This window comes from Corvus hawaiiensis, chromosome 8, assembly GCF_020740725.1.
Source record: "Corvus hawaiiensis isolate bCorHaw1 chromosome 8, bCorHaw1.pri.cur, whole genome shotgun sequence".
Classification (NCBI taxonomy): domain Eukaryota; kingdom Metazoa; phylum Chordata; class Aves; order Passeriformes; family Corvidae; genus Corvus; species Corvus hawaiiensis.
In genome coordinates this window covers 16,151,001-16,163,447 of record NC_063220.1, presented here as the reverse complement: position 1 = coordinate 16,163,447, position 12,447 = coordinate 16,151,001, and the positions used below count along the sequence as shown (strand labels likewise).

At 43.0% G+C, this 12,447-nt stretch overlaps 1 protein-coding gene and 1 long non-coding RNA gene across 7 annotated transcripts in view; one reads left to right on the top strand and one right to left on the bottom strand.

The window, feature by feature from the left end:
* Nucleotides 1-2,210: 2,210 nt before the first annotated feature.
* Nucleotides 2,211-6,710, bottom strand: LOC125329746. 3 transcript variants are annotated; one of them, XR_007205252.1, is made up of 3 exons: nucleotides 6,573-6,710; nucleotides 5,191-5,336; nucleotides 2,211-2,934 (listed from the first exon to the last, which is right to left on the bottom strand). It is a non-coding gene; the product is annotated as an uncharacterized LOC125329746 (long non-coding RNA). The 3 variants fall into 3 exon arrangements; XR_007205251.1 differs by lacking the exon at nucleotides 6,573-6,710 and having other exon boundaries at nucleotides 2,211-2,468; nucleotides 2,860-2,934; nucleotides 5,191-6,107; XR_007205250.1 differs by lacking the exon at nucleotides 6,573-6,710 and having other exon boundaries at nucleotides 5,191-6,107.
* A 54-nt stretch (nucleotides 6,711-6,764) lies between these two features.
* Nucleotides 6,765-12,447, top strand: part of IDE (insulin degrading enzyme) — a 54,370-nt gene continuing 48,687 nt past the window's right edge. Inside the window, exon 1 of one of the 4 annotated variants that reach the window (XM_048312083.1) lies at nucleotides 6,765-6,860. Coding sequence is in view for 2 of the 4 variants with exons in the window: in XM_048312081.1 (XP_048168038.1) it covers nucleotides 7,052-7,164 (113 nt within the window). In the remaining 2 variants the exon portion in view is untranslated. Of the gene's footprint in view, nucleotides 6,861-7,024; nucleotides 7,165-7,208; nucleotides 7,295-12,447 lie in introns of those variants that run through there. The other 3 variants (XM_048312081.1, XM_048312080.1, XM_048312082.1) reach the window with 3 other exon arrangements.

Genomic DNA, 12,447 nt, shown 5'->3' with positions numbered 1-12,447 from the left:
CACTGCCCGGCCCGGCCAATCAGCGGCGGCCCCGGGGCACCACGGGACGGGATTTCAAATCCTGGGGGTGGCGCACGGCGGGCGTGGTGGCGTTGCCCCGCCCTGAGCGTGTCGGGCCTGTTGCCGGGACCGTGAGGTAGGTGGCTTGGGCCGGGCCGGGCCGGGCCGGGCTCGGCTCGGCTCGGCTCGGCTCGGCTCGGCTCGGCTCTCCAAGCCTCTGTGCTACTGGTCCCGCTGAACCGCTGAACCCGGCGTCTACTCGTACCTGCCGTGCGGCTCGTCTGTGCCGCCAGTACCGCGAGGGGCCAGCAGGACAATGTCCGGCTTCCTCTGCGACTGCCGCTGATACCTACGAGTCTGAGGGCAGCCGAACTCCTCGCCTGACATCAGTCTTCAAGAGTCGTATCATCCATATAACCCTTTCTCACAGGTCAAGCCCTCCGGCCCTCCGTTCTTCTGTTCCCTCTAGCTCTCTGGGTGGCTCGCGATTTCTTTAAACATCACGACAAATAAGCGCACCTTGCTAATGCCTTGTGGCATGGAAACACTACTTGGCCCGTTTAAAAAAAGGATCAGGTTTCTATTTACACAGTGGGGCACAGCACTCAGCATTCCCCGCAGGACACCTGCTGACCCCTCGGCCAGTGGTGCTTCAGCGCAGGTTGCCAGGCAGACACTACCCCCCAGCCGTGCATTTCTGGCCATGCCTGCAGAGCTCTGCTCTGGTCCCTCTGTGCCTTGTGCATGCTTCAACTCAGGCAGGTCTCCAGCACAAATCATCAACGTCAGTCTGAACTCCACACCTAACTTTCCACGTGTTCACAGGCTGGTGTTGCCTTATCGAGTAGTGGGAAAATCCTATGGAAGAATGAAAATAAGTAAAGGCTCAGGACAAAGCACCACGGGTGTACCACATCCATCCTTTTACTTTGAAACTTAATCATGTGAACCACTTTCCCATCTATGTCACCCTGGCTTCCCTGTGAGACCTTCTTCTGAGGCACTATTAAAAGCTTTGCTAAGTGGACATCTATGACAGGATAACAGGTCTTCTGGGTAGAGGAGAAGAATCAGATGTTAGAGAAGATTCAACTGGTCTGATGTGCTTTTTTTGTTAAATCTGTACTGGCTCCTACAGACTTATACTGTCACCTACCTGTTACAGTCTACAGTGCTTTGCTGTTGTTCTAGGGCCTTTGTAATGTCTGAAATTTAGACTGCCCATCTATAATTTTGCAGGTGTCCACAGCCTTTTTTTCCCCTAAAGTTAGCTGCTTTGAATCTTATTATACTTCACTTCTCTGTGAATTCTTAAAGTTAATAGCAAATCAATCTTAACCCATAAGGCTTGAAGTAATTTTCCTGACATGAAGCAACATCATGCTGTGCTCCTCTACCATTTATCTGAAGAGTTAGAACAATGTCAGAGCCAATCAATCTTACATTAGGCACAAAGAACAAACAGTAAACACTAAAATCACAATAACACATTTTGCTTCAGCTAAGTAAAGATTTAATGAAGCAGGAAAATAAATATAATCCATGGGAAACATATTGAGATCACCTTTATTCTTACTTGCTTTTTTGTATTCCATCTAGGCTAACAGCATAAAGTGATACTTGTACTGACAATTGTGTAGTAGCTACTGCTAGACTGAAAGTCAAATGCAGGTATGCAAATAATCTAAATATTTACCTTTTGCTCTATACTCCTTCATATGGATCATACAAACAAAGGCAGCACTGGAACACAAGAATTGTTCCAATTTCTGCTTGTTCTTTTCTAATATGAAAGCCATATTTTTCCTCAAAATATAACATCTCTCACAGGCACAAAAGAGATCATTCAAACCTGCATTTAAACAACAAGAACTTATCTGATTACCGAATTATTATAAATTTGGCCAATAGCTACCTTTGCTGTAGCTATGATAAGTGGGAAATGTATTTCTGGTAATCAAGTTAGCTTAAAAAAGCATACAGTTTAATGGCTGCAAGTCTGTTTTACACGGTCAGTTTATAGCACAGGTTGTACATTTTCTTAGACTAGATAGAGCCTAAAGATACTAATACACTATAAACACAAACTGAGTAACAGGGAGCTAGCATTACACAAGCAATAAAAATAAGTATGAGAAAAAGGAAACAAGAATATTTAGGCCACAGTCTTAACAGTCATTGGAAGAATGACCTTTAAGAAGACAGGTACATCATCTGTGACAAATGTTTTATTTTGTTTAAAGAGAGACAAAAACATTACAGAAAACTAAATTATATAATACACACAACAGCAAATGTAACAACTTCAGAAGAGGTTATTAATCCCCGCATATGGATGAAGAAGGACAATTTCTAACTAAGGCTTGCAAACAAAAAGTCATTGAATTACAGTGATATTCACAGACAAAACAAACACTGTTTTCCTAGGGCTTGTATCAGATCACCTGGGGAATTGTAGGTGTGGAGGCCTGAAAAACAGTAAAATTGTTTACATGGAACATGATTACCTATGAATGAAGAAAGGTTATATAAGGCATAATAATGGAGAGATATAATTAATACAAATTACAGAATTGGGTGAGACTTCTCCAAGGCTTAATAATACCTGATTTGATTGCCAACATGCTACACAATATATCAACTGTATTGAGCATGTGGAGAGTTTAATATTATTTAATACTATCAGTGACATAGTAAAAAAATTGTTGATTAATTGCATATTGATATTAAAGGAGAAATCACCTGCGCCTCAGATAAACGTAGAGCAAATTCTAGCCTTTGAACAGCCTGACCAGTTGGCCAGTAATATTCTACACCCTGTGTTGTCCACATACAGTAAGTTAAACAACAAGGACTTACACACACAGAGTACTGGTATATTCTCAGCTGAGGACAGGGTTCTCCTTCAGTCAAGGTTCAAGGGTAATTACGTCACTGTTGAAAAGAGATAATGCTATAAAGTAACTACCGTATTGTTAAAAATTAAGGACTCAATGCATATAACAGGATTAAAACCAGAACTGCTTTCAACTAACCAGGAAAATACACAGAATAAAAGAGTTCTTTTCTTTTTAGGCATGTGTGCCAGATCACTGTCCGACATAGACACAGATGGTAGCACTTTTACATCTTTTTATATTAAAAAATTAACAGTAACATAGGGGGATGTATGCATTTGTGTGATTAGCTCAGAGTCAAGCTAGTAATTTTCCACACAGTTACCTATTTTCAGTTAAGGCGTGCAGCTGGATGACATCCTTTACATAACAAGAAAAGAAACAATGAATGGGAAAATTGGAAACACACAGACTTGACAGGACTGACTGAAGTCAACAGGAAATATCTCTTTGGCCTCATTATCTTTTAACTTAATTATTTTATTAATTTAATTTTATTCATTCAGAATTTTTATACTGGGAAGAGCCAATAGACAATCTTTCTTTCATATATGTCTTGTCATGAAATTGCCGCTATTTATTTTGGAGTGGAAATAACAATAATAAGTTATGCTTTATTTCCAGCCCGAGGCCAATTTGCTACAAAGCTCTATTATCTATTATACACAATTACAATTTGAATTTAGTCGAGAATTTTATCTATGTGGAAAAGACATGCTTCCATACTTACTGTCTCTCAGCTTTCAGGCCATACATAAAATACAGGTTTTAGTCTAAATTATTTTTAACCTACCTACTTTGAAGATCACTTTCCCTGTACTGTACATTTATGTCACATATCCTGAAGAGGGATCTCTACACTGCTACTTCATAAGCTTTTTTCATGAGACTATTTGCATAATTTCCACACTTACTCTAAATTATACTTAGGCTCATTTGGTCTTTTAGACAACACCTGTTTTTCCACTAGGGCAGATGAAGAAGGCAGGACCAAAAGCACCAATTCTCTATGAGCAATTAAAGTTTCATAGGGAAGAAATCTTAGTTGCAGGACTACACTGAGAAAGGAATTTCACTGAAAGTCCTCTCTACTTTTGCTAAGGGTGTCCTATTAAAAATATCTTTAAAACACTGAAGAGATATCCAAAACAGTTTATGACTGTAATTTTAGCTAGTATAAATGGACATAGAGAGGGGTCAGAGTATAACAACACAATCTGATTTGAATAAACATCAGTGTGTCCTGGTTTTGGCTGGAATAAAGCTAATTTCTTCTCTGTAGCTGTTACAGTGCTGTGTTGCGGATTCAGTATGAGAATAATGTTGGTAACGCTCTCATGTCTTGGTTGTTGCCAAGTCGTGTTTATCCTAAATCAGGGACTTTCTTGTGTCTCATGCTCTGCCAGTGAGGAGGTGCAGGGAAAAAAAGCTGGGAGGGAGCATAGCCGGGGCAGGTGACTGGAACTGGCCACAGGGATATTCCACACCACGGAACGTCATGCCCAGAATATAAATTGGGCATTTATATTACCAGTTACCCAGAAGGGCCTGATTGGGCCTTGGAGCAGGGTCTGGCATTGGTTAGCAGGTGGTGAGCAATTGTATTGTACATAACTTATCTTTTTTTTTTTTTAATCAATACTACCATTATTTACTAATGTTATTATTATTATTGACTTTGTTTCAGTTATTAAAGTGTTCTTATTTAAACCGTCAAGTTTTACCTTTCATTCTCCTCCTCATTCCACCGGGGTGGGTGGAGGGGAGGGAATGGCTGCCTGATGCTTAGTTGCCGGCTGGGGTTAAACCAGGACACACCAGTGGCTTTGAATAGCTGCTAAATAAGCTTACAATGGATAAAATAGGTGTACAGTAGGTGTGACCTCTATTGCATACCTCTGCTGCAATAGCTATGTTAAATGCATGAGGAGGTGTGATCTCTCATCACACTACAGAAACAGAAGTGCTTGTTTTAGATCCAGCTTTAGCAGACCACCAGAGCCTTGCTGGCACCGTCTACCTTGCTTCCCCAGGACTGCCCCTGTGTATACTAGGCAAGATTTACAGGAAAAGGTGGGACTTATTAGAGCAGCTAAATACATATCAGGCCAGCATTAGCTAAATATATACTACATTAGGATAACAAACTCTCTGTTCTCTCTGTCGGGACCCGAAAAAAGAGTAAATTGTCTGAAACTGTATAATTCTATAGCATTCACCCCTACATGATACAACCTCTTAATCCCCCAGGTGCTTCAGAAAGGGAGGAGACAGATTGTGAAGGGGCACTCACCCAGCAGTCCTTCTGTCAGACACCATGAGATGAGCCTCTCTGATGCACTGGCAATAGCAACAGGGTGGAATTCAGATTTAACACCTCACCATTTATCCTGTCCTCTTTCTGTCCAGCTTGGTCTTCACTTTTACATGCACTAGGAACTGGAAAAAACCCAGACTGCCTCAAACTAGAATCCCATGAGGACATTTTTTACAGGAGTTAACATACTGTGTTAAAATTAGGCACCCACACAGTTCTAAATCCAAACAGTTGATTGAGGTGAAAACTACCAAATGCCTTGCTCCAACCAGGATGAGTTAACTTGAGAGACAGTTCCATGTCTAAACTGAGGCCAGAAGCGTGGGTGTACTTGATGTAGGCACACAGGTTTTAAACTGGGTAGCTCAGGTAGGGGTAAGAGCATCTCTATAGCAGCACAGACCTCCCTGGAAACCAGCAGATGAACGTCAGTCTACCCAAATTCCCTGACAGATTTTGTTGATTCCCTGTTGATTCTGCTGACCATATGAAGCAGTGTGCTGCCACTTCTTAACAGAAATTTTAACCAAAGCTAACTAGTTTAAAGTTACTGCTGATACTTCTTCAATTCCATCTTTGGGTTCAGATATAACCTTAGTTAACTCATCTGGCCATGTCTTTCTACCTTTTTATGTCAGGAGAGTTCTGTGACTTTCCAGCTGTGAGATACCACCTTTTATAAATGGCAAGCAGTGGCAAAACCAAAATCAGGCATTAAATGTAGCACACTGTTTTTGTCTTATTTTTTTTCCCCCTCATAACTCTGAAAAATAGGACACAGAAAAATAGATACACGTGAAGAAAGCATATTACCAGAACTTCAAACAGCGGGGGGATCTTTTGGGGCTGGGGGGGGATTTGTTGGTTAGTTGGTTTTTGTGGGTTTGGTTTTGTTTTTTTGGTTTTTTGGTTTTTTTGTGTTTGTTTGGTTGCTTGGGTTTTTTGGTTTTTGGGTTTTTTTGTTTGTTTTAAAATTTGTTTTAGTTTTGGTTGGTTTTTTTTTTTTCCTCCTAGCAAGGAATTAAAGCAACTAGCATATCCACGACTTTCCCATAAGGAAATCTACCAAGGAAAAAAAAAGTCGCCTTAGAACCCCAAATCTACAGTTTTATAACAGAAGTTCAACCTTATCCAGCATTTACATCCTGCGAGGCGAGTCCTGTGTCCGGCGAGGCGGGGCCACAGAACTCCGCGGCAGGTGAGCGGCGGCCAGCGGGCTCCAAAGGGAGCTCCCGAAGGAGGGAGAGCTGCCGGAGGGTGACCTGGCCCTGGGGGACGGAGGATTTTGACACCCGAAATCTCTGCCTCTCAGGACGGCACTCTACCCACTGTACTCAAATTACGAGGCGTCTAATTACCTTTTGTCTTGGCAGGCACCGCCAGGGACGCGGAACGCGGCCACCAGGAAGCGGGCGGGCAGCAACACAGCCCCTCCGCGGGTGCCGCCCGGGGCCGCCTTTCGCGCCGCAGCCCCGTCCGCCTCCGCCGGGCGCGGCCCCCCCGCCGCGGCGAGTGTCGCCCCGGCTCTCCGCCCAGCCACCCACCCCCTCCGCCGCCTCCGCCTCCTCCCAGAGGCCCCCGGCCCCCTCCCCAGCCGCAGCCCCGGCTCTCCCGGCGGCAGAGGCGGCAGCTCCCAGCACCCCCAGGTACGGGTCCCGCCAGGCCCGGGCGCGGAGGGCGGACGGGACCCCGCGGGCGCCGGGAGGGATTGGCCGGGCGGCGGGGGGAGGCGGGCGGAGAACATGGCGCCGGGGAGCGGCGCGTGCTGAGGCGAGCGGAGCCGGGCCGGGCCGGGCGGCGGGGCAAGGCCGGTGCTGGCGGCGGGGCCGCCAGGGATATGCGGCAGCGGCTGTTCTCTGTGCTGAGCCGGGCTCTGCCGGGCTGGACGCGCCCCTGGGCCGCCCCGGCCTCGCGCTCCTTCCCTCAGGGCCAGCGGCGCAGCTCTCTCGGGTACGGTGCGAGTGCGGCGGGGCCGGGACAGGGCCGCGGGTACTGGGGTCGTGTGACCCGGAGCCGTGAGGCCGGAGAGCCCCCGCGGTGTTGTGTAAGAGGCGGCGGCGCGGCCGGGCGCGGGCACCTTGTGAGTCCTGGGGAATGCCCTGCCCCGAGTGCGGCAGGGAGCCGGGGAAGATCGGGCCGCGGAGCGGGGCTGGCGGTGGAGCCTTCCGGGGAGGCGGTGGGCGAGCTGGGGGTGGCGGGGTCGTGTGTGCCAAGGAGGCCTGAGCCCTGCCTTGTGTCCTGCCTTGTGTCCTGTCCTGCCGCCCGGGAGAGCCCGGGCTGACGTGCTCCGGTGTTTGCAGCTGCACCTCCCTTGACAAAGCAGGCTTGCTCATCAGCCGTGCGGCTTTCGTTGCCCGGGGGCTTGCTTTGTTGTTCTCCTTCCTCCTCAAAAAACCTCTATGAATTGTCGTGTTATTTAACTTGCCATGTCTTCCTAAGGCATAGTCATGGAAACAACAACAACAAAAAAGTTTAAAATCCTTAAGAAGAAACTGCTAACAGTTACCCAAAGTTGATGGCCTCTTCAGTTTCTGACGAGTTGTCTGGCACTGGCATTGTGCGGGGCTTGTTATTGCGTGCTTGTGTTACCAGTGTCACCAGCTCCAGTGGAGAGAGCGCAACTAACCTCGGTCAAGGGAGGAGCGGGCGAGAGGCTTGGCATAGCTCACTTTTAGGGGCAATTTAAACTGCGTAACAACTCGGCAAAGTTTTTCTGGGAAAGGAACTGGGGTGAGGGACAAAGGCTAAGTTGTTGTCTTTCTTTCATTAACACTGTATCTGTTACCTTAGTAGCCAAACCTATTTTTAATACTGCACAAGTAAGAGACGTCAAAAGTAGCATCTTTCCGGTGAAAAAAAGTGAGTTATGATGACTCATACTGTCGGCGCTCGTGTGTCAAAATTCGGGTGCACTGTTACTGTTCATTATTGCTATTTATGCTTCAGAATTGTAAAGGTAATCCACGGTGTATATTAGGAGCTAATGCTTTTCTCAGGCTGTAGTTTCTCCTGCTAGGTTATGCCTCTTTACACATGTGAATATATACAGTATTCGGACTTAACTTTATATATGTGAGTAGGCCTGTTATGTTTTCATACTGCCTACAACCATGATTTAATCATCCATTTGATTTTAATTGTGAATTAGGATTTACATAAATGATAATGAAATGAGAGCAGGCATAGTTCTTTCATGTGATGATTCTTCTAAGATGTGAAAATAAAGAACCTTTTTTCAGTTACATGTTCCCTGTTTCCATTTCTGTATTTTGTTCATGCTTGAACTTTTTCTTCTCATAACATTTTTAACCTTCATCTCTATGTCAATTAGCAAGGTAATTTCTTAGTTACAACTTACTTCCTTTTCATCTGATGTACAGCATTAAAATTATCTATTCTAGTTGGAAGTCCCTTGAAGGATTCTTGTTCCTATGTTCCTGCTTTTTTTGCTCGCTTTCTCCTTTCTGTCTTCAGTCACTGTAAGGCTGTGGCTTAATCCTTGGATGAAACGGTACCTTTGGGAATTGATTGAAGTGTCAAGCATGTAACATATTTTGCACATGAATACAGAAGCACTCCCCACCCCTGTTAGATCCAGAAGAAAGAGGGAAGGGACGAGAAGTTCATTACCTCCAGTGTTTCGCAGTACTGGAAGGTATTAGGCTCCTAGCTATAGGGGTCATTGGTGGTTATTGTAGAAGTCATTTACTAAAAATGCAGTCAGACCATTTGAGAAATGGCATGTGGGGTTGATATTTTTGATACATTAATTCTATTGTATTAGATACTTTTATAGTAACTTCAGTTACTGATCTTTTAACTGCATAGAAATAAAAAAGTTTTTAATGAAAATCTAGAGAAATTGCTTTAATCAGTTTTGTGTCTGGTTATGTATTTGTATATGCATGATCTGTCAACGAGTATCTTTGCTTTCAACTTCTATGATGTACATAAGTTGCTCAAATATTCTTATGAGGTAGCACTGTATGTATATAATAAGGTGATTTTTGATGGATCCTGTTTGAAAGTTGCTTCACTACAGCTTTCTATTAAAATCTTACCTTCTGCATCTTGTTTTTAGAATGAGTCAGAACTATAGCTTGCCTGAACAATTGAGATGGGAAAGAATGCTGTAGGGCTGAGAGTTTATTTATAATTTTAACAGTAGAACCAGAATTGAATTGTCCAAAATCATAAAAACTAACCTACAGAATAGGTGAACAGCCAGGACTTCCTTTGTTGAAACACACCACTGACTCTTGTAAACTTCTCGTTGTTATGGGTTTGTTGTTCATGTCAAAGCTCTAGCGTTAGATAAGCAGTTGCTTTTAATGTGGGATTACAGTGCTTTTAATGATTCAGAATTCTAAAATTCTCTCTGTTTTTGTTGCTAGATCAGATTTTCTTGCCAGTTCTCTCATCTTTCTGTGAATTTCTTGTTGTTATGCAGTATAACTGAAGTATTAGTCTCATCTTGTGTTTTGGTTTTTTTTTAATTCAGACCTCACAAGTTTTTCTTTTTGAGGATACAAGACAGATGGTAGCATAAAGCATTAAGTGAGTTGGCTTTACAAAGAGTTTTGAGCAATCTGATGTGCTACTTGCATATAAAATCTATGAAATACACAAAGCACAGCAGTCTCTCCTGTAGCATCCAGTTTTAACATTTCCTGCTGTGTGTGCAGGGCCACGTGCTAGACACTACCACAGTCCTGGGGCTGTGGAGCAAGCCCTGCAACTGTAGGCTGGATGATGGAGGAAAAATGTCAGGGGGAGAGGAAGAGAGAATGAGAACCACTGGTCTGCAAGTATTCAATGAACAAAGCAATTAGTTGAATTAATGAGTACATTTCTTAAGAAAATGTGTAAAATACGCTTTGAAGCAGTTGGTCACGTAGCACAGAAACTAGTCTGATCAGTCATGTTCTTAACATGCAATTTGAAAATACTGATGCAAGCCAAATTACTACGCCAGATTTGTGAAAATTTTAATGATACTATATTTCAATGACATCTAAAGATTAAAACCAGATAATTTTACTTAACACCCCTCCCTCCCCCTCCCCCTCAGGTCTTCCAAATAATCAAAGGCTTCAAAACCCTTTTGGAATTTTGTAAAATATTGAAGCAAGGAATTGCTAGGGAAAGATTAATTGTTTTATTTCTGGTGAATGTGGTTAGAGTTTGTTTACCTTAGAGGTTGTGTTTGGATGAATTGTTTGGGGCAATTTTTGAGGACACAGGAAAAGTAAGCTCAAGCTATTTAGAGATTAAAAAAAACTTGTTATCCTTTATTGCTCTATGTAAAATCAGACTCTATAAGGTCCTGCCTTTTTGTTTGACTTTTTTACCCAGTGCTTTGGAAACTGTGGCGTGGTCCAGTTAAGGAATGTAGATTTAGGGCAGTAAATTAGCTTTATGGTGTCTTGATTGTATATCCCATCTCTTTTGGCCAGCACATCATTGTACTTCTCAGGCCAGTTACTCAGCTGGGGCCTGATCTTATGTGTGAAAGTACCAGGGCCCTTGTTTTTGCCAAGGTCACACGTGGTATGCTCTTATTAATGCTACTGGTAATTCCTGTACACTGGTGTTACACACCAGTGTTTCTGCTGTCACGTTGGCAGTGAAGCCTGTGGCAGACCAAGTTTTACTGCTGTGATCTAGAAGTTGTAGAAGCTGGACTCTCTGGGAAACAAGAGCAAGGTAGGCATCTGCCCTGGCCACCATCATTAGGAGGGAATTTTCTGAGTCAATTACAGGCTTGGCAAAAAGCTGCAGACTGAGGTTCTGAAAATGCTTTAATTGTAGCGAGACTTTAGAATTTCTTCAAAATGAACTACATAACAAAACCTTATAAATATTCATCATCTTCAAACTTGCCTGATTTGGCATGATTAGTTGTTCTTAATAACTTGGGAGCACTGATTAAATCATTGTGGGTCTTTGTAGTTGGATCTTTTGTGTATGAAGTAGTGTGCTGAATTCCTGATGAGTTTAAAAGTGATAAAACATGTTAACATTTTGAGCAGTTTATCTACTTATGCAGTCTGTCTGCCTGTGCATGCAATCAGAATTATTTAGATCAGTATCAGGAATGTGTTGGGATCTCATACATTCTCTAGCTTCATGACAAGCAAATTCACACAAGATTGATGCTTTATGGATGTTGAATCATGAAGTATTTTAATCTCTAAGTGTCTAAAAGAAGAATTGCTGAACCTGTAACCTGAAAGAGCATGGATAGTCTCCTGAAGAATCCCTTTTGGTAGTGTTCACCTGAATTGATTTAATTTGTTGATTTTTTTTTTTTTTTTTTAGAGGTTACTCTTTCACTGCTCCATTTTTATTACATTCTTAGTAACAGAACTTAAAGTATTTGTCTGATTTTAGAGAAAAATTTTACTGCCTACAGTTTAGTCTAAAAAAATTACGTTTTTATTAAAACATACAGGTGAATGGAAATGTTAGGAGAGTAGGTAGATTCATGATTGTCTTACTGGTAACATGACTGTTACCCATAAAAGACTATTACTATGCCATCAAATTCTACTGCTATCATGAGCAGAAGTAGGTGCAAGAGACAAAGAGGAGGGGTGCAGACCTGTCCAAGAATGCAGATTTACTTGGTTGTTGCAAGGCCATGAGTTTGCAACTGAAGAAGTTCATGGACTCTTCCAGAGTGCTCAGTTCGGTGCTGTCATCCTTGTAAGAGAGGTGAGAAAACTCTGGCTGGTGGTTCTGCAGCACTGGGCCGCCTGCCAAAGCGCACAGCACTTCTTTTTTTCCACACATTGGCAGCTGGAGAAATCTTCAGGTAAACCAAGATGGATTAGTGAATAACACAGAGAACATGTTACCAATGGTAGCTCCCTTGCAGGGCAGAACAGAGGTTCTCATGCAATTAAGGTTTCACTTCATTCTGGTAAATGATAAGCAATTAGTTGCATAAAAACTTCAAGCAAACAGGAATTTAAAGGGAAATAATAGAAAACAAGCATCAAAATGTGCTGAGATGGTAACTTGCCTTTCATCTGGAGCAGACCTGTGTCTAGCACTTGACTTCAGTATGTGCATACTGTCATGACAAAAAAAATCTTGACAAGCACTTTGGAGTTTGTGCCTTGGGGGTCATATTTTTATTAGCTAGTCACATTCTTGCATTGAAGCAACCCTCAGGAGTTTCTGTTAATTGGTTTTCAAATATGGTCCTTTAATTGTTCAAACATTGGA